The sequence below is a fragment of the Megalobrama amblycephala genome, linkage group LG7 (genome assembly GCF_018812025.1).
Source record: "Megalobrama amblycephala isolate DHTTF-2021 linkage group LG7, ASM1881202v1, whole genome shotgun sequence".
NCBI classification, from domain to species: Eukaryota; Metazoa; Chordata; class Actinopteri; order Cypriniformes; family Xenocyprididae; genus Megalobrama; species Megalobrama amblycephala.
The window spans coordinates 16,986,636-17,012,002 of record NC_063050.1 but is presented as its reverse complement, the minus strand read 5'-3'; the positions used below and the strand labels follow the sequence as shown (position 1 = coordinate 17,012,002).

Below are 25,367 nucleotides of genomic sequence, written 5' to 3'. Positions count from 1 at the left end.
ATGACCGGAAAAGCGGAAGTGGCGCCGGCGACTGTGGCATAATAAAATATCTGCTGCTCTTGAGGCGTGTGTTGTGCAATCGCTCCAGCGGCCTCGTTCAGCTCCCACAACACTCGGTCCTGCTCTGCTTCATACTACAGAAACGTTAACCCTTAAATGCATACCTCGGGTCTTTAGTGACCCAGGACATCATTCACTACCCTCCTCCTCGTCCATTTTTTAAAGTTAGACATCAACCTTCTTGGTATTCCTCAATCAATTTATTATAAAGAATATAACAAGAAAAAAAAAATCATACAATTATAAAAGAATGCCTATTTTTGTATTCATTTTTTGTAAAAATTGTATAGGGTCGCAAACGACCCGAGGTGTGTATGAGTGTAAGTATATTTTTTCTGCAAAACAATAATTAAATCTTAGATGACGGATTAAGTGCAGTTCACCTTGTCTGATGTCTGATACACAATGCTGAAGTGACGACTCATTCAGACAGAAAACAAAAGAATAAGAAAAACATGAAATGGCTCAGCGATTTACTGCAAAGCAAGTACTGAACGGTATCAAATATGACTGTAACTGTTACTGGATTGATCTGGTGAAGCTGTTAGCGATCGAAATATTGATTTTGAAGATGTTGAAAATTTATATAGTTTTGAGAATACGTTTGAGATCGCGAATGGGCTCATATTCATGACCTCAAACATAAAACTAGCCTATTATTTGCTGAATTTAGTGGGAAATGAGCTCTGACGAGGACAATGATGATGGCATAAATCATCTGCTCAAACTGAGTCCTTTCAAGCTCCAAAAGGTAACAAAATATGCTTTATTTTATTCTTCTGTAATTGTTACTCTAATATCAGAGGAGTTTTATATTATCGCGACAGGTAGAGATCCTTCCATGCTAGATATTGATCCGGGTCGATAAAGACCCAAATATGTAAGAATGATTGGTGAAACAGTCATGCATTTAAGGGTTAATAATCGCATTCATGAACATGATTTCTTCACGACTCCAATCCCTATTTATTTTCTGCCAGCTGTTGAGGTGAAGACCACGATTCCGTGTTTAAACTTGCCGTCATCAAGCTACACCTTTGTTTTGAATAGGCTTCTAGCGACCTCTAGCGGACAGAAAATATTACATATTGTACCTTTAATGACCGTTTCACTGGGCCGCTATGAGAAAGCCGTCCGCCATATTGGAGCGATCCATGAACATTCGAGAGCAAGTTGAAGCCTGCAGTTGTTGAATGTGTGAATATCTATCTGAAATAGACTTTAGCGTATGATTTCGCTAAATTAAACAATACAAGATGATTTATTTGTCAGCTGACACAATAAAAAGTTTACATAGTAAAAGTACCATAAAAACAAGTAATATTGAGTTAATACATATTAAAAAAAACAACACCACATTCTCACCTGTGAAAGGTTATCCCATTTATTCGGGAACTTAAATCTCAGCGGTTTCACAACCAGCTCCGCGATGTGATGACGTCATTGATTCTTATTGTGAGTGACAATCAAGCGGCAACCTCTCCCAGTTTCTCTTGAAGCCAATAGGGAAGTGACTTAAACTGCAATTCATCAACTGGCCACTAGGAATAGGCTCCAAAAGAGAGCAGAATCTCATTGAGTCCCATGTTAAAATGCCCAACTTTACAGCAGAAAAAAACATGTTTATAGCCTGGATCAAATTGTGGTTTTAGTCTATACAGCTAATTTTGCCCTTCATGACAACTCTGAGGGAGGTGAATTTTTTTTATAACTCATCCTTTTAAATTATATTAAGCCTTAAAGTTCTGCATTATTAAGGGCGTGGCCACATGAGTGACAGGTGGATTGCCACTGCTGTCTGTGAGCTGTCATGTTACCTCAGCTGAATTTGGTATCTTTGCTGTGTTTGACTCATTTGTTTGTGAGATATATACGATCATGTACAGCTTTACAACATAAGCTGCTCAGGTTGCATAATTTCTTGAAGAACGATGATGTAGAGTAGATCATACAGGAGAAATGTGATGCAAACAATGGATAATATATCAATATTAACACTTTTGTGGACAAAAAGTGCTGTTGTTTGTTTTTCAATGGACACTCATGGAAATTTTACCCAAGTGGAATCGATAGGATTCATCTCGCGATTGCCATTTCATTATAAATATATGAAGTCCGGTTTGATCTTTATCATGTTGTTATTTGCACACCCGACACATATTACAATTACTATATGTCAGCGCCATATTGGCACATTGGCGGCTTCAGTTACTAGTACAATGGAAGAGAGTGAAGGTGCGTCGTCCATCTTTTTTTACAGTCTATGCGACACCCTGACCATTGCAAGATGGCGCTGACGACATGTCTGGGCCGGTGGAATGAGGAATCTATACATATCTATGTTTAAAACATTGAACTTTTTTGAGTGCTCTAACTTGTACCATGTGTAAAAAGTCACAGGTTAATTTCTGTAATTACAACATGAATGCAGCATAACATCACCAAAACCAAAATTCTGTGTATAGTAGTCCATTTTTAATTATTGTCCATTACAGTTCATTTAATTTCAATAATTAGTCAGTAAATATTTTTTTGTATCAACATATTTCCTCACCATCTTGAATTTAGTTTTTCAAAGAGCTTGTGCAATGCATTATGGGATTGCCTTTTCTTCAAAGGAGCATGCTATTCTGCTTTAAAATGGTCTTCAAGAGGCAATGTATCATCTTAAATTGCTGCCTACGTGGGCAGTTGACTGGGAACAGAACGAATGTGTTTTTCAGAGTCAGGTACACAGGGACAATTCCTAATTAATGGTGTGCGAGGAGACCCATTGTTCCTCTAATGAAGGCTCGACCCGTTACACGGCAATTCGCACACCATTTACTTCTCCCAAGCGGCCTGCTCGTGTTTTTCTATTTGCTCAGTGTGTTAAACCGACTCAGAATGTCATGTACGGAAAGTCTTTTTATCGATCTGACACAAAAGTGCATGTTGTACCCAAGTGTGCACATGTGTGTTTTGGATTGAACACAAGGAAACTGAGTTTCTTTCAAGTTCCTTTTTCATTTACTTTACTGTTTATTTATTTTTAAGTTCCCAGATTAATAACAATTGTAATTTGTAAATTAACCTCTGAATTACCCTTCAAAGTCTTTTCACGTTTCTCTGATCTAGAGAAAACCCAGTAGGCAGATGTTATTGTAGCTTTAACTTTGTAGCTGTTGCATCCAGAATGTTATTCCAGACTCCAGATGTGACTGTTGTTTTCCAATATAGTTACAAAACATTTCTGTTTGGGGTCACTTTAAAAATACTACAAAATATAAGAAAAATGAAATAAAACAAAATAGACGACTGTATGCACCATCAAAATGTGAAAATGCAGTGCATTTGATAATTTTTGTACCTGGGCACCCTAAACAGAACTAGCAGACGCTTTTTGAAAACTTCATCATTAAACTTATTAAACACTTAACAGAAAATGGTTAATACAAACCCTGTTTTTGAGGTCAAGGAACAACTGCAAACTGTATCACAAATGCTTTATTTACACTTTACTCTTATTCATGGAAGAGCCAAGTTACTAGTTAATTGGCAACCCAGTTTCATTGGAAAAACGTGCCTGATGCAAAATGTCAGCAAAATATTACATTGCTTTTTCCACGCGACACATTCAAAGTGAAATGTCCAGTGAGTGACGCTAGAAGCATTAGTTTTATCTGAAACAGATTTTATTGCTGCAGTTGAAATATCCGTCAAGTGGCACTAAAAGGTTATTAAATAACATTCCACCTAAATTAAATCTAACCGATAGTGTTAACTATGGAGCCCCGCACATGACATGCAGGAAAAAAAATAGTTGGCTACATCGAGCGCAAAATATACTAATTCATTCCCTCGATTTACTAAATTGTGCGCACAATTTTCTATTCCGTTCCCTCAATTTGCTAATTTCCTCGAGTGCAAAATTTAGTAAATCGAGGGAACAAATTAGTAAATCGAGGGAACGAATTAGTAAATTTTGCGCATGATTTAGTAAATCGAGGGAATGAATTAGTAAATCGAGGGAACGAATTAGTAAATTTTGCGCACGATTTAGTAAATCGAGGGAATGAATTAGTAAATTTTGCGCACGATTTAGTAAATCGAGGGAACGAATGAGTAAATTTTGCGCACGATTTAGTAAATCGAGGGAACGAATTAGTAAATTTTGCGCACGATTTAGTAAATCGAGGGAACTAATTAGTAAATCGAGGGAACGAATTAGTAAATTTTGAGCATAATTTAGTAAATCGAGGGAACGAATTAGTAAATTTTGCGCACGATTTAGTAAATCGAGGGAACGAATTAGTAAATTTTGCGCACGATTTAGTAAATCGAGAGAACGAATTAGTACATTTTGCGCACAATTTAGTAAATCGAGGGAACGAATTAATACATTTTGCGCACGATTTAGTAAATCGAGGGAACGAATTAGTAAATTTTGCGCACGATTTAGTAAATCGAGGGAACGAATTAGTACATTTTGCGCACGATTTAGTAAATCGAGAGAACGAATTAGTACATTTTGCGCACGATTTAGTAAATCGAGGGAACGAATTAATAAATTTTGCGCACGATTTAGTAAATCGAGGGAACAAATTAGTAAATTTTGCGCACGATTTAGTAAATCGAGGGATCGAATTAGTAAATTTTGCGCACGATTTAGTAAATCGAGGGAACGAATTAGTAAATTTTGCGCACGATTTAGTAAATCGAAGGAACGAATTAGTAAATGTGCTCACAATTTACTTTCTTCCCCCTGTGTGTCATGTGTGGGTCTGCGTAGTTTACAAAAGCAGACATGACACAAAAACGCATTTGCTGAAGCAACTGTGCCATTTTAGTTTAGTCTTTGAGCTTTTTTATTGTGACTCAATAACGCAAGTGCAATGCTGTATCAGGTGAGCTACCGAGCAAGTTTACTTCATCAGAAAAGCTGTATATATAAAGCTGTGTGTTATGTGATGCAAACGTCAAAATGTATTAGTTTACAAAGCATGTATTATGGTAAAAGTGTTTTTAGGTCAAAACGTATATTGTGTAAGGAAACGGGCAAAAATTAATGGAAAATCTTCCCCTGAAATCATAATTTTTTGTGAAAAGGAATAAAAGTTGTTGGTGTTTTATTGGCACTAGTGATAATTTCAGCTGGAATCTGCAGTGAAATGTATGTAGGTACGTTTTTGGAGTTTAGGGTTAGCAAAAATGTGTTTTTAAAAATTTTATTTGGCACTTTTGTTCAAATCTGTTAACTCAAGGTTTAAAGCCAGCAACATAACTTCTGCTCTATAACCTACATTGATCACAGAACGTTTGGTCCGATCACTGAAAATGCTTGTTGGCATGAAGTGGGTCTTTTGAAGCAATAAATATATTAATCTGGGAGCATTTTCTTTCATGTTGCTCATAAATGACTTCAGTCTCTCATCAGTGTCAACAGTTGGCTGAACCACATAAGTTACGTGATCTGAACCTTTTCCATTGGTAATTCTTTTGGCTCTTCTTAATTTATTTGGGCCTGTAATTTATACGTTCATGCTGTGCGGATCCTTCCAAACCTTTAATGTATTTTTCCGTCTCATCCCTTCACTTTATTTGTGTACATTCCACATCCTCGGTCACTCTCAAGGATGAAGTCCTAATGTCGTCTTCCGCCATCTTGCCAACAATCGCCCTCGTTATCGAGCGCCAGTTAGCAAGTTTGACGGCTCTGAGGCACTTTACACCACTGTTCCTAACGCTCACAAAACACAGAGTGTTAATGACCCCGTTGCTCATAGCGATGCACTCGATGATGTAGAAAACAACCAGCGAGTTACGGCCGCGCGTAATCAGCGCCGGGTAGAAATCGCGCAGAAGCGTGAAACTGTAATAGGGCGCCCAGCACAACACGTACGCCACCAGAACCGCGATCAGTGCCACGACCGTTCTGCGCCGACCCCGTAGTCGTTTACGCAGCTGGTCCGTCGGAAATCCCGGGACGTTCTTGAACCAAAGCTCTCTTGAGATTCGCGCGTAGCAGACTGACATGGTGACCACGGGCCCCAAGAACTCCACGATGAAGATGAAGAGGAAGTAGGAGCGATACATGAGCTGCTGGTCCGCAGACCAGATCTGGGCGCAGAAGATCTTTTTGTCGTGGCCGAGCGCGCTGTGCGGGTACTCGTGTTCTGTGGCGAAGTAGGCCGACGGTACCGCGATGAGAACTGGGATAATCCAAACCCCAAAAATGAGCCAGTACGCTGTTTGAAACTTCATACGGGGCTTCAGAGGATGAACGATAGCCATGTACCTGTTGAATACAGAAAACTTTGAGATAACTGCATGAATGGAGATGCACATAATTATTTGTAACATAGAAAAAACTTTTTTGTATGGAAGTTTGTTTCCACCACTAAATAAAAAATAAGAAAGGTACAGTAATCGTGACTTTTTATCTTACAATGCTGACATTTTTCTTACAATTGCGAGTTTACATCTCACATTCCTGACTTCTTTTCTTTCTTATAATGTCAGAATTACGTGATATAAACTCACAATTACGAGAAATAAAGTCAGAATTGCAAGTTATAGACTTTTTTTCTAGCAAATTTGAGTTTATAACTTGCAATTCTTCTTTTCTCAGAATTGTAAGATATAAACTCAATTGCAAGTCATAAAGTCCCATTCTGAGGAAAAAAAAGACAGACTTTATAACTCACAATTGCGTATTATATTGCAAGATATAAACACATAATTTATAGAGTTTATATCCCGCAATTCTTACTTTATAACTCGCAATTGCAAGTTTATATCATGAAATTCAAAAAAAAAAAAAGATGTAAACTGTGAGATAAAAAGTCATAATTACTTTTTTTTTTCAGTGACAGAAACAAGCTTCCATAGTTTTATGAAGCGTGGCAATTTATCTCTGAATTATTTTTTGACTCATTTTTCAGTAAAAAATCCCAAAATGCTTAAAGCAATTAAATCTACTTGAAAAGCAACATTGTTTGCTTTTTATTTTTCAAAATTGTCTTAAAGGGATAGTTCACCCAAAAATGAAAATTTGATGTTTATCTGCTTACCACCAGAGCATCCAAGATGTAGGTGACTTTGTTTCTTCAGTAGAACACAAATGATGATTTTTAACTCCAACCGCTGCCGTCTGTCAGTCAAATAATGCTAGTGGATGGGAACTTCTACAATAACAGTAAATAAAACTTGCTTAGACAAGTCCAAATTAAACCCTGCAGCTTGTGACGACACATTGATGTCCTAAGACAAGAAACGATCGGTTTGTGCGAGAAACCGAACAGTATTTATATAATTTTTTACCTCTAATACACCACTAATACTGTTCGGTTTCTCGCACAAACCGGTCGTTTCGTGTCTTAAGACATCAATGTGTCGTCACGAGCCGCAGGGTTTAATTTGGATTTGTCTGTCGTGTTTTATTTACTCTTATAGTCCAAGTTCCCGCTGACTTGCATTATACCACTGACAGACGGCAGCGGTTGGAGTTAAAAATCATCATTTGTGTTCTACTGAAGAAACAAAGTCACCTACATCTTGGATGCACTGGGGGTAAGCAGATAAACATCAAATTTTCATTTTTGGGTGAACTATCCCTTTAAATAGAAATGTACTTTGTGTTACTTATTTTTTTAGTTGTTTATATTTAAAACAAGTGAAAACTATTACCATTGCAGTAAGACAAAATTAAAGAGGTGTTAATATCTTCGGCAGTGTGGCTTCTCAAGTAATACGTTTTATTTATTTTTTAATAATTTTATTGCAAAATAAGACAAAAATACATCTTTTAAAGTGCAAATCAGTAACAGTTGCCAAGAAGTAAAGGACAATGTTCCAGAGACAAAAAGCAAAAATGTAAGGATCATATTTTATTAAGCTCATATGAGCTCATAAGCTTTTATGAATTACTCTGGAAAAATGGACATATTGGAGATGTAAAGTTGCCTAAATTATCCTGCTTATGTACATATATGATGCATAAATATTTGTTTTTGCACTTTCAAGAAAGCATATTAAAATGAAATTTAATTACATTTACAATTCAGTTAAAAATAACTGAAATTCAAAAAAATTATGACTCAAACTAGTCTTTTTTTTTTTACTAGAAAGGGAAGGTTTGTCTTTCTGTTTGAAATTTAGCTTATAGAAACTATAACACACACACTTTAATATATGCTCTCATATATTTTACATTATTAAATATCCAAAAATATTAATATTACATTTTCTAAAATGGCATTACCTGATTAAATTTCTCTTAATTAAAATGCAGGAAATTCCACATCCTTTAATCCCAATAAAACTAGCCAGTTCTTACATTCTGACTATTGCCCAAATCTAGCGCTTGGACTGGATCTGGATTTGAATCTGGATCAGGAAACTGTGAGCATTTAGAGTGGATCTGGTGTTTGTGATAGATCTGTATTAAACATCTCTGTTCAAGGCTCAAATCCTCAGAACCGTCCAAAAACGGAAAATGAATCAGGATTATCAGTCTGGCACACAGCGGTCTATTAACACACCGACTCTCTGATCTCTCTGTCTGATCTGATCACTGCTCCCTGTCCTTAATGAGATATTCCATGACCTTTTGACATTCATGGTGAATAACAGGCTCCTCCATCTCTTGCTCTCTAAATCAAAGGTACAGCACTATTTCTACCCATTTATACTCTGTCCGTTTTGATTAACAGCACATCTTTGCCTAAGGCTCTTCTTGTTTTGTCTCATGTGGTGAGATCCGTCGCACTCTCTGTAATAATTTTAAATAAAAATGTAATTTGTTAATTCATCTGTATGTAACTTGAAATTCTTATGTTCCAAAGAATTCCGTTCTTCCCATAGGAAACCTTTGCAATACTGCAATAGGGAGCGGAGCCTCTGCTAGATCGGCAGGAGTGAACAGAATGTACTTTTGCCGCAAATACATGCGGTTACTGTGAAGCATGGGAGGACTAAAGACTTATTTACTTTATTAAATTTACTATTGATATGTATCATCTGTGCTACTTGGCAAGGTCCCAGTTAAGAAGTCAGAATTCATGGGAAACTGCTTGGAGCGACAGGTTGGATGATTTCACGAATGGCATTGTAAGATACGACAGCGGCTCTGTTCCAAACCTAGTGAGCTGCCTAAGTAGGGAGCATTTGAAGGCATTACAGTCTGTCCCAGGTAACTTCTTTTGGCCAAATGCTAAATTATATGGAGAAGACAGTCCCACAATGCATTGCAATGAGCTCAGTAAAAATAATCCATCCACAATTACAAATATTATTCATTCAATACTGAAAATATGAATAAAATAGTGAAGAAAAATTTCCTTCACATTTTTTTGCATACAGGCGGCAACAATCCCCGTTCACACGGATCCGCGAAAACGGCTTCCCGTTTTGACGATGTCACCGTTTTTAGACGATAACGGTATTGTTTCAAAAACTTGCCCTGTAAAACCCGTTTTCAAAAGTTTGCATTTTCAGGCCACCAAAATGCCATTGTTGTGTAAAAGGCCCCTTAGCCTAGCGTGCTATGTGTTATAATGCTTATTAAAGTGTCATTTTCTCAATCTCTATAGCAATACATTTAACCTTCAAGGCTTAATGTAAGTTAGGATGTCGTCTTAGAAGGTAGCTTCCTTAGGGGAATGTGATTTCACCAAGTACGCGATGTTCCTGGATCACATCTTTGTTGATCCTGGAACAACATTCCGATCAATCAATCAGATTTGAGGGACAAGTTTAACGTTTATGTCAAGTTTAGGCTTGCAACCAGGGTTAGGTACTTTTGCATCAATGTTATTCACCTATCTTCCCCCTCTGATTTTAGGGATAAGTTATGGATTAGGTTTATGAGTAGGGTTATGGAATGGGTTATGGGTTCTGGAACAGGAATGTTGTTCCAGGATCAACAAAATATGTTGATCCAGGAACATGTCTTACTTGGCAAAATCACGGTGTCCAGCTGCTTTAGTGGGCAGCTCATTCAGTTTTATCGTCATTTTAAAGAGAATATCTGTCCTGTTATTTGCTACAATGTGCTTAAGAATTGATAGCTCAAAAATAACCAAACTGCAGGAGGGACTGACTAATGGGTTTCATTAAGATCTTTAAAAGCGACGACACTGTTGGATATACTGTGTGCCAGATGCTGATTTCATGACATGCTAGCAAACCTGTCAGTTGACATCTAAAGCCTCGATTTGAGCTGTTGCTGGAGGCTAAATATACATCATGTTCTCCCTGGCCATTCAAATATTGACATGCTAATTAGCTAGCTTAGCCTCTGTAAATGGCCAAATATGATGCAAGCGCAGTGCAATTCCTCACACCTCAGAAAGCATGTGCTCCCAATGTATGAATGACTTCTGCACCTCATCCAAACTGTGTATACTACTCGAGTCTCTCATAAATCTGAACTGCTTAAGTCTTTAATCCTGCCTTCAATTCCTTCTGCAAAAATTCCTGCTTTTAAGATAGGAAGTCATAAATATGAATTTGCTCAAGTGATTTTCGTTCAGTCCCTTCCATTGATATTTTTAAATCAAATCCACAAATTCGTTTGAAGAACCAAATTAACCAGAGATCAATTATCACCAGTAGAAGATCTGGCATCTGTCTCAGATATATGAAGTGAGGTACAAAGAACGAACCCCAACTTTTTTTACTAACGTTTTTTTTTTTAAAGCTATTTTGGAAATACACATTAAAAAGCTGCATAACAGTGATCGCTGTTGTTAATTTAGGCAAAATTGCCATTTAATATTAACATTATTAACACTACTGTTCAAACATTTGCGGTTTATGTGATTTTTGAATGCTTTTCTCTTATGCAATAAAAAAAAATACAGTAAAACAGTAATATCATGAAATATTAATGCAATTTAAAATAACTGTTTTGTATTTGAATATATTGTAATTTATACAATAAATTAAATTATATATTGTAATTTATACAATAAATTCAATTAAAATTTAATTTTAATATATTGTAACTGTAATTTATTCCTGTGATCAAAGCTGAATTTTCAGCATCATTACTCCAGTCTTCAGTGTCACATGATCCTTCAGAAATCATTCTAATATGCTGATTTGATGCTCAAGAAACATTTATGATTATTCTCAATGTTGAAAGGAGTTGATTCATCTTTGTGGAAAACATGATACATTTTGTTTTTCAGGATTATTTGATGAATAGAAAGTTTAAAAAGAACAGCATTTCTTGGAACATTATAAATGTTTTTACTGTCACTTTTGATTAATTGAATGAGTCTTTGCTAAATAAAAGTATTAATTTCTTTCAAAATTAAATTCAAAATCACTAATTTCAGGCACTATTTTATACACTATTCATAGAAAATGACAATTTCTCATAAAGCAGCAATCTTTTTAAACTTAACAAGCTAATGATGTGCATTTGGTGTGTTATTCCTGAATTTTGACTTTCTTATGCAGCCACAGAGAATCATGGGAGATTTTGGCTACACCCGAAATCGCATACTTTCCTACTATAGAGTAAGTGAAAAACAGTATGTGACAAATTAAGTCTGTCTGTGTTCACATAAAAGAGTAGGTGAAAAGTCCCTGGATGTCCTAATGCTTTTGGCGAGATTCTGAAGTGTGCATACGATGGACATGAGGCCACGGGGGAGGATTTATGAATGGCAGTGAAGCCATACTATATAGAACGTACTTTTTTTCAGCGGTTTACTTGTTCAAAATAAGTACCTACTCAAGAGAGTATGCAATTTCGGACTTTGTCTCACCATTCTCTAATACCAATTTTCCATTATTATTTAATAAACAGAGTAGACCCAACTCTTAAAGTCTGGCGTTAAACAAACTCCCACTGCTGCATACAACATTTAACATCATGCAGCACAAGCTCAGAGAGACAAACTCACCTGTCCACCGCAATGGCTAGCAGGGCATTGGTGGACACGTAGAGAGACATAGTCCTAAGGTAGTTAATGAAGGCGCAAAGCACAATCCCATGATCCCATGACAGCTGTTTGACCACATAATAATCCACCAGAAAGGGGCAGCACACAATCGCCACCAGGAAGTCTGACACTGCCAAGTTGGCGATGAGTAAATTAGTGAGGTTCCTGAGTTTTTTGTAACGTGCCAATGAGGCAATAAAGACGCAATTCCCAACGCCGCAGACCAGCATGATGCAGACCAAGACCACCGCGATAACGATTGTGGCCACGAAGAATGCTCGTCCCTGAGTCGTGTCCGGGATCTCGTCCACAGGGACCTCATAGTCCAGGGGGATGTCATAATTCGGCATGAGGTCATGAGGGCTCCCCGACGGGTGGATGAGAGTCCATGTGCCGGTGGAGGTGCTTCTGTTGTCTTCTCCCATCTTCTCTTATTACTGGTCTGTCAGAGCACCAGGGTCTTCCATACTCTTTCTCCAATACAGAATCTGTTCTCAGCTGCAAAATTAAGAAAATGTGTTTCCATAAGATACTTTTAAAGGACATTGATTCATCATAGTTTGGCAGTTTTGCAGCAATACCACACTCTTAAAAAAGAACTTTTTTATTGGCATCTGCCTGCGGTTCCATGAAGAACCTTTAGCTCCATGGAACTTTTCCAATGGACAAAATGTTCTTTATAATCTTCTGATTATTAAAATGTTTTTCCACACTAAGACAAAAAAATTTTCTCTTCAGAACTGGTTACTGAAAGTTTCTTTGGGGAACCGAAAATGATTCTTATATGCACTCTTAAAAATAAAGGTCAAAGAATCTTTCAGTGAAGTTCTTAAAAAGAACCTTTTCCCCCCCAATTTGGTTCTTCAATGGTATCACTGCAAAAAAACACTTTTAGAATTATTTAGATTTATTTACTTATTTTTAAGGGATTAGTTCACTTTCAAATGAAAATTAGCCCAAGCTTTACTCACCCTCAAGCCATCCTAGGTGTATTTGACTTTCTTTTTTCTGATGAACGTAACTGGAGAAATATTAATAAATATCCTGAGGCATCCGAGCTTTATAATGGCAGTGAACGGGGCCGACGAGTATGAGCTGAAGAAAGTGTCTCCGTCCACATCCATCCATCGTAAACATTGGCGCACATGGCTCCGGGGGGTTAATAAAGGCCTTCTGAAGTGAATCGATGCGTTTGTGTAAAAAAATATCCATATTTAACAAGTTATGAAGTAAAATATCAAGCTTTCGCCAGACCGCCTTCCGTATTCTACTTACAGAAAAAAGGTTAACTGCTTTTTCCGTAAGTTGAATAGGGAAGGCGTAGGACATATTTTGAACTGCGAGAGTTTTACACTTTCTTCCTAAGTTGAATACGGAAGGCGGTCTGGCGGAAGCTAGATATTTTACTTCATAACTTGTTAAATATGGATATTTCATTCATTCAGAAGGCCTTTATTAAAGGATTAGTCCACTTTTAAATAAACTTTTCCTGATAATTTACTCACCCTCATGTCATTCAAGATGTTCATGTCTTTCTTTCGTCAGTCAAAAATAAATTAAGGTTTTTTATGAAAACATTCCAGGATTATTCTCCTTATAGTATATGCTTTATAAACACAAATGATCGCCTTTCCAGTGTTTCCGCTTTCCGTATTCTTCAAAAAGTTTAGGCTGTATGTCCTACGCCTTCCTTATTCAACTTACAGAACATACAGCGTAAACTTTTTGAAGAATACGGAAAGCAGAAGTACGTTCAAGGTGATCACTTGTGTTTATAAAGCATATACAGTTTTATTTTTTTCGAAAATGACCTATCGTTTCTCTAGATAAGACTTTAATTCCTCGTCTGGTATCGTTTAAAGCCCTTTGAAGCTGCACTGAAACTGTAATTTTGACCTTCAACCGTTGGGAGTCCAGTGAAGTCCACTATAAGGAGAAAAATCCTGGAATGTTTTCATCAAAAACCTTCATTTCTTTTCAACTGACGAAAGAAAGACATGAACATTTTGGATGACATGGGGGTAAGTAAATTATCAGGAAAAGTTTATTTAAAAGTGGACTAATCCTTTAACCCCCTGGAGTCATGTGGAGCACGTTTATTATGGATGGATGTGGATGGAGACACTCTCTTCAGCTTTTAGTCATTTGGTAACGCTTACTGCCATTATAAAGCTCCGATGCGTCAGGATATTTATTAATATAACTCCAATTGTGTTCATCAGAAAGAAGAAATATATACGCCTAGGATGGCTTGAGGGTGAGTAAATCATGGGGTAATTTTCATTTGAAAGTGAACTAATCCTTTAAGACTGCATATAACAATCATTTTTGGTTCCCTAAACATTCAGTAATCAGTTCTGAAAATATCTTTTTTTCTTAGTGTGAAGAACATATTAATAATCTAAAGAACCCTTTTAAGAGCCTTTTGTGGAATGGAACGATTCCATTGATGTTAACAGTTCTTCATGGAACCATCGATGCCAATAAAGAACCTTTATTTTTAAGAGCAAGAGCTCACACATTCTGCCTAACATCTCATTTTGGTGTTCCATGGAAGAAAGAAAATTCTATGGTGTCGGAATGACATGAGGGTGAATAAATGACAACAAAATGTTCACTTTGGGGTGAAGTGTGCTTTTAATCGAAGAAAACACATTCACAACCCATTCATTCTCCATGAAACGTGTGGATGAGACACAAAAATGTGCTTGGTTATCTGGGAGTTACTGATTTTTAAGTTGGGAAAGCTCACAGATGGCCACATTAGGGATGGATTTATGATAATGCTCAGATTTTTGTGCATGTTTAATTGAGACTTAGCTGAACTGGTTCTTCTTTAAAACAGAACATAATTTACTACACTTTTTTTCGTACTATTGGGGTCCGTAGTACGGAGTTGGCTATTGTATGAGTCCCAGTTAAGAGTGACAAAAACTATAAGTTAACAGCCTTTGTGTGCTATTAAATGACATGTGATCAAACTATTTTTAATTTATAAATACATGACTGGCCTAAAAAAGGATAAACAGACTTGCATTAAGCTTCTAGAAGTGCTATATATTTATATTTTTGTTGCATGTATGCTTAAAATGCATTTGTGGAACAACCAAAATGTGACTCCCTATTTAGGAATGGCACTATAATTAGATTAGATTAGATTTTAATTGATCAGTCATGGGCAAAACAAGCACTGCAGACAAAGTAAAATCACAAACGTTTGCATTGTTGACTAAAATCAGCAAACACATACTTATAATAAAGTATTTACAATAAATCTTTCACATTGTATAAACAATACACGCACTGTACAGTCTGTGATGTATAAAATGTATTCTGCACAAACTATTTTTTGAGAGCTGTTCACTGGTCAACAACAGCCTCAGAATTAATTGGTTACAAACTTCTAAAATATAGGCTTTGTTGTAGGCTAGTCTATACTCCATTATAGAGCCAAAACAAGGTTTTTGTTTTTGTTTTGTTTTTTACAGAAAAAAGGCATACATTTGAAGGGGGAAAACACAACGATTTAACGTTCAGTTCAGAAATAAAAAGTCATATATCCTACCTTCACAATGTTAATCCTTCTGCTTTACTCGTCTTGATCTCCGAGTTTGGACATCTGTGCATCTTCAGATGAGTCTCCTCTAGTTTCTGTGCGCCGCTGTTCTCTCAGCTTGATGAATGAAGCCGCGCTCAGCGCCTCCTGCTTCTGCCCTCTAGCGGCAGGACAGTGTGTCTGCAACCCGGGTCTCATAATCGCGTATTCCTTCGCGAATTCATTAAACTTATAAAAACGTATCATAATAAATTCCCCAGCACTCAGAACTCGTAAAAATTACACATTATTATAAAATGGATAATGTCGACAAATACTGACAGGACGGACTTCATAAAATCATGAAATGCCAAAATAAACGCGCCAAGTCGCTACGTTGCTTGGCAACCGTAAACGGCTAACTGCTTGGTGGACTTGTTTATTCCTATTATTATTCATTTTTAATGAAATTAAGTCTATCAAATTTATGTTACCGCAGTTAAAGCACTGCGTTTTAATATCCACTCGAGTTTTATGTGTTTTATGGTTTTATCACAGGTAAAGGGTGTTCTTCTTAGGTGAAGCAAATAACCTGCTGTAATTCTTCACAGCAGCGCCATCTTTGATTTTTATCGGGAATGAAAGCAAGGCTGATGGATAAACATCTCTTCAGTGGGTTGTAGCTACTGTTATTTAGCGTGATTTTGCATTGTTCTGCTGACGAAACTCTGCAAAATATTACAAAAAATTTCAGTAGACACAAACCAGACCCCATGAGCTGTGGAAAATTATAAGTGCATGGCAGTGGCGTAGCCAGAATTTTATTTTTGGGGGGGCCCATCTAAAAATGAGGGGGCCGCTATATTATATATACATATATATATATATCACACTAATAATGACTACAATGACACTAATAACTCTTCATTTCTAAAATAAATGCAAAATCAATCGGTAGTTATTAATAGAATAACGAGACACAAACCTTTACATTCAATCGCGTTTGGTCCCCTTTATTTTTGATCACAGTGCATTCTACATGTACAAACTTTTACTCTCAAAGTGCGCACATTTGTAGAAATACACGTTTACCTCAGATTTCATTAGATAGAATTTATAGAACATGTACGCAGAGTTTCATAATTACAGAGGTAGTTTGTTAGGGGGGTACGGGGGCATGCTCCCCCGAAAAAAAATTAGATTTCCTTGGTGTACATATGTGCATTTTTAAGACTTTAAGACCAACAAATTGGATAACAACAGCTTTAAAACCATGTCAACAAATACATGAGGCAGCTTTAATCGCATGTTTGGCAATTTCATTTTCAAACGACGGTCATTGCTCGTAGTTTCTATTGCGCTTTATTTAAGCTATAATAAAGTAATTACGCAACGCGCGCCGGCGCATTTGCGCATGCAATTCTTGAGTGCGCGCCACGAGCACAGTATAATGACTGATTTGACAGTCGTGTTAATTTTTCTGAGTCTTACCGACATAGCCTGACAACATCTCATCTGACCGCAGTTCACTGTTGTTCAACTGAAGCTCCCTCGTCGTCACCTAACGTTACCTTTTCCGCGCTCGTTTGACTTGCGCCTGGCGCTGAGATGAAGTCGGAATGCGCGTCTGAAAAGTGTCCCGTTTGTTGTGTCGTAAAGAGACAGTTCTATATAAACGCAGCGTTTTACTTGGCGATGTTTAAAAAAAAACGATTTTTATTTTTGGTATTTTAAATGCTCTGTTGGTGGTTTGTGGATCACCCGGGAGGGATATTTTTTTATCCCCACTAGGGATAAAAATAATTCAGCAGAGGCAGGGATACATAGACCAGACCATAAACCATTTATAAGTTAATTTTAAACAATAAAACATTTTGTCATAACCTAAAGTAAATTATCCCTACATATTGTTTTGTTTGATTGTGTAATTTGCTTTTTGAATCGTGGAAAAACCGTTATTTCTATTCTAAAAACTACAGATTATCCAGACTCATAACCATTTTGATTACACTCATGCTGATATTGTACTATTTGATGATCAGTAGTAGTTCGCTAAATATAATAATTCAATAAGCATTTAGGCTACAATAAACACTTAACTTTAAATATATAACTTTAAAAATATATATTAAATAGACAATAAAAATATCTAGATAGCTGGTAGACTAATGATATAATTTGTACATGGAGTTATTATATAAAAAGATACTTAATTTCTTTACAATTTATAGGTGTTATTTTAACAGTCAGTTATGTAAGTTTGATGATTAATAGCTTCTAGCAACATTAAATCCAGGAGAGAAGACAATTCTAGAGAAAAAGCATGTTTGATTTACATATAACAAAGTTTGAGCGCGCACAGTCGCGCACGCAATATCTGAGCGAGAGCAAATAACGCCACGGAAACTGCCTCAAATTAACTGTAATGACGAGAAGAAAGCTGTGTGCGCTGCAGTCAGAGGTTCTTGATTCTCTAACTACTTTTTATTGGTTAAAATGAATGGAGAGTTAGGAGCCCGAGCACACACCGGATTTTACTGCATTGAGATGCGTGTCCTGGAAACGGGAAGCCTCGGGTGCCGCTTCACATTGCCACTCACCGCATAATAACGAACTCTCACGCGCAAAGATAATAACAGCAGAAGCTACGTACAACACGTGAAATAATCAAACCAATAAGTCTACAGCTGTTTATCTCTTATTGGTTTGATTATTTCACGTGTTGTACGTAGCTTCTGCTGTTATTATCTTTTCGCGTGAGAGTAAGTTAACAGCTGTTGCATTTTACTGCGCAGCATATGCATCAGTGTAACAAATCAACATGAAAATTAAAAAAAAAAAATCGCTCAGAAATCTGGGGGGGCCTGCCTGTTAATGAGGGGGCCTAGGCCCCCTCAGGCCCCCCCGTGGCTACGCCACTGGTGCATGGGCGTCGGAAGCAAAAGAAAATGTGGGTGGGTCTTCCCCCGAAGTTTTTTACTGGTGTAGATGCAATATATATATCCTTGGTGTACAAATGTGCATTTAAGACGTTTTAAGGCCAACAAATTGGATAACAATAGCTTTAAAACTATTGTCAACAAATACATACATGCATGCACAGTTTTGAGGCAGCAATCACATGTTTGGTAATTTCATGACTTAATTTACAACAGAATAACGACGGTGCATAATCTCGTAGTTTCTTTTGCGCTTTAGTTAAGCTAAGTAATGCAGCGCGCGCCGGCGCATTTGCGCGAGCAATTCTTGAGTTCGCGCCTCGAGCACAGTAGGCTATAGCCTAAAGACTGATTGGAGTTTTACATCTTACATTTAACATCTCATCTGCCCGCAGTTTACTGATGTTCAACTGAAGGTCCCCGTCCTCACCGCGCTCGTCTGACTTGCGCCTGGCGCTGAGGCGAAGTTGGAATGCGGGTCTGAAAAGTGTCCCGATTGTTATGGTCGTAAAGAGTCGCGTATGGTCGCGTTTTACTTGGCAATGTTTTAAAAAATATTTTTATTTTTGGTATTTTTATGCTCTGTTGGTGGTGTGTGGAGTAGTAGCCTATCACCCGGAGGGGATATTTTTCCCACCGGGGATAAAAATAATTCAGTAGAGGCAGGGATAGACTACAAGGGGGGAAATCCCCCCATCCCCCCCACAAATTGCAGCCTGGATAGATAGATAGATAGATAGATAGATAGATAGATAGATAGATAGATAGATAGATAGTCAATTAACTTGCAGCAGACACAAAGCAAGTCCGTTTTGAACAAATTATGGTGAGCCAATCTTTAAAAGTGCATTAAAATAGAAACGATACAAAGTCATTGAACAAGGAAAGCACTAGAAATGTTGTAAACAAGCCAGTTTAATAAAATTATTTCATCATCGGGCTCTGTGCTTTGAGAGGGCATTGACATATGAGCAGTAGCCCATCTTCATGTCACGATTTTCCCCAATATTCCAAATCTATTGTCACCATTTGAAAATGGTCAGAAAAGCAAACTGTAGCCTATCTTCTTCCGCACAAGATGTTGCACTGATAAGCGAAGCTGAATACAGGCGCGTGGGAAATACTATGAACTGACATGCTGAAGAAGAGGAAAAAACAGAATGGCCTAACTTTTTATAGCCTAAGCTATAACTAATAATAATAATAATAATAATAATCATAAATAATTAATTATTTCGTTTCTACGACTAATTAATTTCCTCGTCCCTCCTTAATTTAAAATAGTAAAAGACTTACGTGTCTGTAATTTCAGTAAAAGAAGGGAATTTATTAGTTGTGGGAACAAATTATAAATTCGTGGCCATGATCACCCTACGAAAATATAGGGCATAACGGTAATGTTTTGGGGAAAGAATCAAGAGATTGCATATCCAGAGGAATGCCTCACGAATTAATGGACAGGGCTAAGTGTCTGTGACTGTGACCCATTATATTGTACAACGCGATATACGTGTGCTAATACTGTCAAATAAACACAAGGTTTACAAAACACAGTCGGTTATGTCTAATTAAGTGACTGACAAATGTGACTGAAAAATGAACAGACAAATGCTGAATCGGATACGGTAAAGGTGAGTGGGTCCAATATCATTGGTCTTAAAAAGTGGGTGGGTCTTGTCCCACATACAATGGTTCTGACGCCCATGAGTGATAGAGCTTTTTACAGCGGATGCTATTGAAAACATGGTAAAGTAAGTAATCTCCCTCACAGCCTCGCTTTCCTGTCATGACTCTGCTCTGATTAAAGTCTATTCATGACCTGGAGTGCCTGTTTGCATTATTAATCCAGAGATACATGTGAAAAGCTGAAAACTACTTTTAACTCTAGGACATAGAGTCCTGCCGTTGACATGTTTGTCCCCCAAAATAAATTCATAATTTATTTTCTATTCAGATTCAACATTTGATAAACATTTTTTCATTTATAGTTCAGGTAGCCTAAATGTCTTTTTCATGTGTGGTTTTCACTTAAAGGCCCTGCAGGAGCAATAAATGTGCATTTGTATCAGCATTTTGTAGTTCAAGCGATTTTCCATTCCAGATTTCTCTGGTCTGAATCCAATCACTGAACTGACTTTAGCTGATTAATGACACTGTTGTCTTGGTACAGCTGCTTTACAGCAGAATTTTAATTTGTCTCATATTTGATGAAGTTTGCAACATTGATCATTATTTTCCTGCTCATTAGGTTTACTGTGAAGCTGCTAGGTAGTCTTGCTTTTTTTCTGGTAGGTTGCTAGGCTGTTTTTTGGTTGCTAAGGTGTTCAAGGTGGTTGCTATGACATTGCTATATGGTTGCTAGGGTGTTTGTGGTTTGAAACATTCTGTAAAGCACTATATAAAAGGTGACTTGGTCTCATTCAGTTCAGTGGAAAGTGTGATTATGAACATGAAATTCAGTTTGTTCATAATTCATATTTCTGTACTCGTGTTTGATATTGTTCAGTTTCAGGTGTCAGCAGGGACTTATGACTGAGAAAACCTTGAGAGAAACTATCTAGTTCAACCTTAGATATAAATTACTGACATGGTGTTAAAGGGTCAGCAATCGACCCCGATACCCAACGAGAAGAGATTTCATCAGGTCATTTCATTGGGCAAATAAATCTACAGCTCGAAACCCATCAAAAACATGTCCAGCTAAGTTTTCTCCCAATAATCAAAATAAAGACACAAGAAAATGTATTTTCTTGACAAGAAAATGAAAAAAGAAAATTTTCGACAAGAACTACTTTTGGTTCAATTTTATCACATTATTTTCATAACAGTTACGCATGTTACTATGGAAGCTTGTTTCCGCCACTGAATAATTTTTTTTTTTTTTTTTTTTCTGCAATTACGACTTTTTATCTCACAATTCTGAATTTTTTTCTTGCAATTCTGACTTTTTTCCTCACAATTCTGACTTTCTCACAATTCCTACTTTTTATCTCACAATTCTTTTTTTAAAATTCTGACTTTTTATCTCACAATTCTGACTTTTTATCTCACAATTCTGACTTTCTTTCTCACAATTCTTTTTTCTCACAATTCTGACTTTTTATCTCACAATTCTTTTTTCTCGCAATTCTTTTTTCTCGCAATTCTGACTTTTTATCTCACAATTCTGACTTTTTATCTCACAATTCTGACTTTCTTTCTCACAATTCTTTTTTCTCACAATTCTGACTTTTTATCTCACAATTCTTTTTATCTCACAATTCTTTTTTCTCGCAATTCTGACTTTTTATCTCACAATTCTTTTTTTTGCAGTTGTGACTTTTTATCTCACAATTTTTTTATCTCACAATTCTGACTTTTTATCTCACAATTCTTTTTATCTCAATTCTTTTTTCTCACAATTCTTTTTTTTGCAGTTGTGACTTTTTGCCACAATTTTTTTCTCACAATTCTGACTTTTTATCTCACAATTCTGACTTTTTATCTCACAATTCTTTTTTCTCACAATTCTGACTTTCTCACAATTCCTACTTTTTATCTCACAATTCTTTTTTTCTCACAATTCTGACTTTTTATTTCACAATTCTTTTTTTCTCACAATTCTGACTTTTTATCTCACAATTCTTTTTTTCTCACAATTCTGACTTTTTATCTCACAATTCCTTTTTTCCTCACAATTCCGACTTCTTATCTCTCAATTCTTTTTTTTGCAGTTGCGACTTTTTATCTCACAATTTTTTTATCTCACAATTCTGACTTTTTCCTCACAATTCTTTTTATCTCACAATTCTGACTTTTTATCTCACAATTCTGACTTTCCCACAATTCCTACTTTTTATCTCACAATTCTTTTTTTCTCGCAATTCTGACTTTTATCTCACAATTCTTTTTTTTGCAGTTGCGACTTATCTCACAATTTTTTTTTTATCTCACAATTTTTTTTATCTCACAGTTCTGACTTTTTCCTCGCAATTCTGACTTTTTATCTCACAATTCTTTTTTTCTTGCAGTTGCGGCTTTTTATCTCACAATTCTGACTTTCTCACAATTCCTACTTTTATCTCACAATTCTTTTTTTCTCATAATTCTGACTTTTTATCTCACAATTCTTTTTTCTCACAATTCCTACATTTTTATCTCACTATTCTTTTTTTCTCACAATTCTGAATTTTTTTCTTGCAATTCTGAATTTTTTCTCACAATTCATACTTTTTATCTCACAATTCTGACTTTTTTCTCGCAGTTGTGAGTTATAAAGTCAGAATTGCGTGATAAAAAGTCACAATTGCAATAAGAAAAGAATTGTGAGATAAAAAGTCACAATTGTGAGAAAATAATGTTACAAAGAAAACATGTTATTTAAACATTCAAATGAATTTGTGATGGAGGTAAACAAGCTTCCAGAAACTAGTATAAAGTAATTTATCACTATGCAAAAACAATACGATAAAAATATAAATTCTTTTTTCCTTTTAATTTAGGGTTGAAATATGACTTAGACACATTGACGAGATGAGCTTCTGCAGGACAAGCATCTGGACAACCTGCAGAAGAAAGTGAAGCAGGTGTCGAGTTAAAGATTTACTCACATGTAGAGCACAGAATCTATCAAACAGCATCATGCCGTCCTGCACACACACAATCCTTCACTCCCAGACAGAATCATGCCTGAACATCCTCTAAATTTACAGCTCCGACACCGATAGGAGGGGATGGTAGATTGCTGCGTGGACAAAAATATCCCTCTCTTTCTCTAAATCACTCACACACAGCGTCCTGGGAAAAGTGAGTCATAAAAGCAGCACTGAAGCTACAAGCAGATGAATATCAAACAGAGATCTTACTTAGACGGTGCAAATGGGCAACACAGCAGACGAGAATTTTAATGTGATAATAAGCGAAGCTCATTATAACAGGAAGTGAAGAAGCAGTGAGGCTTTAATGGTGGACAGCTGTGTGCATCCATTACACCGCATCAGAGACCCAGTGAACTCGTTTGACAGCAGCAGCAGACGCCTCCCAAGTCCTTTCCAAAAATGCTGTCTGAATGTCCAGCACGCTTGAGTTACTTCACAGATTGTGTGTGGCTACTTGATGTTTGACCCAGAGCAGAGCGGTGTGAACTGGGATGATTAGGCTGTCATGACGACGAGAGATCAGTAGTCTGAGAGTAAACGAGAATGACGGTAGCTGATATCTTCTCACATCACTGTCGTTATAAAAGGACTTGCTCATTGTACTGACCACAAATACAACTAATGCAGAAATGGCAGGGTATTTTTGGCTTGACAAAGCCTTGTCTGATGTATATTAGACAGCTTAAGCTGCTAAGGTGTTCTGGTTGGTTGCTAGGGCAGTTTCAAGGGTGTTTCAAGGCCATTAGACTCTGTTATATGGTGTTTTTAGGTTGCTAAGTTGTTCTGGGTCATTGCTGTTACATTAATATATAGTTGCTAGGTTGTTCTGGTTGGTTGCTAGAATATTTGTAGTTCTGGGTGGTTGCTAGGCAGTCTCAAAAGTGTTCTGGTTGGTTTCTAGGCCATTAGAGTCTTTTACAAGGATGTTTTTTGGTTGCTAAGGTGTTCTGGGTGACTGCTATCCCTGACAGCAACATAGTGTGGCCCAGATCCGGCCCACATCTGGTCCGCGTGTAATCCACATGTACTAGATGTGGGCCGGATCTGGGCCACACTATGTTGCTGTCTGCATTGCTATGTGGTTTCTAGGTTGTTCTGGTTGGTTGCTAGAACATTTGTAGTTCTGGGTGGTTGCTAGGCAGTCTCAAAAGTGTTCTGGTTGGTTGCTAGGCCATTAGAGTCTTTTACAAGGATGTTTTTTGGTTGCTAAGGTGTTCTGGGTGGTTCCTAGGATGTTCTGGTTGGTTGCTAGGGCATTTGTTGTTCTGAGTGGTTGCTGGGCCATTAGAGTTTTTCAATAGGGTGTTTTTAGGTTGTTAAGCTGGGTGGTTGCTATGTCATTGGTATATTGTTGCTGGTGTGCTTTGGTTGGTTGGTTGGTTGGTTGCTTGCTAGGGGCAGTCGTGGCCTAATGGATAGAGAGTCGGACTTGTAACCCAAAGGTCATGGTCATTTGAGTCTCAGGTCTGGCAGGGATTGTCGGTGAGGGGAGTGAATATCCAGTGCTCTCTCCACCCTCAATACCACGACTGAGGTGAGACCCTTGAGCAAGGCACCGTACCCCCAACTGCTCCCTGGGCGCCACAGCAATGGCTGCCCACTGCTCCTATCAAATGATTTTTGATACAATATTTTTTATATTGTGTATATATGTTTTTATATTGTACTTATGTTTTAAAAAATACCTCCATGTAATTACAGCTGTAATTAATTTCTATAATTACATTTAAAAAAATAAATTTTTGCAGTCAAAAATGAGTCGAATGAGTCGGAGACAAATTTCATCTAGTGGAAAGTTTTGGTACTGCGCACAAACAAAATATTACTCAAAGCTTATTTTTTGAGATATCAAGCTCAAATTTGGAACAAAATGTATGTCTTTGATTTTCTCACAGTCTTAGAGTAAAACATAAAATATAAAAAGGTATAATATAATATTAAAAAAAACTTATTTTCACTTCAGCAATAATCGGCCAAGTCTTCTTTAAAAAGAGACCAAACTTGAGTCTGTGCCCCAAAGCATTCACGATTTGTCATTTTAAGTGGGAAATTTCATTTTCAGGTCTTTGCTCAAAAAGTGAATAAATGGATTATAATCCATTAAATCCCCAAAAATGACAAAATATTAAATAAAAACACTATCAAACTAAAATATAGCAGATTCATTTCATTGAAATAATAAAAATAAAAAAAAACCCTGTCATTTTTGGCCGCCACGCAAGCAGCACCAGAGGCTTCATTTCATATTTGAATTCTTTTT

The 25,367-nt window shown here is 36.8% G+C and overlaps 1 protein-coding gene across 1 annotated transcript; it reads right to left on the bottom strand.

The window, feature by feature from the left end:
* Positions 1-4,656: 4,656 nt before the first annotated feature.
* On the bottom strand, positions 4,657-16,712 carry prokr1a (prokineticin receptor 1a). The gene is made up of 3 exons (XM_048196195.1): positions 15,562-16,712; positions 11,958-12,494; positions 4,657-6,337 (listed from the first exon to the last, which is right to left on the bottom strand). The coding sequence occupies exons 2-3, from the start codon at positions 12,419-12,421 to the stop codon at positions 5,632-5,634; spliced, it is 1,170 nt and encodes a 389-aa protein (XP_048052152.1). The 5' UTR covers positions 12,422-12,494; positions 15,562-16,712; the 3' UTR covers positions 4,657-5,631.
* Positions 16,713-25,367: the final 8,655 nt, after the last annotated feature.

Bases quoted from the DNA above. Each gene is read 5' to 3' on its own strand.
- prokr1a (XM_048196195.1), bottom strand. From the start codon at position 12,421: ATGGGAGAAGACAACAGAAGCACCTCCACCGGCACATGGACTCTCATC. The intron at 6,338-11,957 runs GTGAGTTTGTCT...TGTATTCAACAG, and splicing joins CTAGCCATTGCGGTGGACAG to GTACATGGCTATCGTTCATC.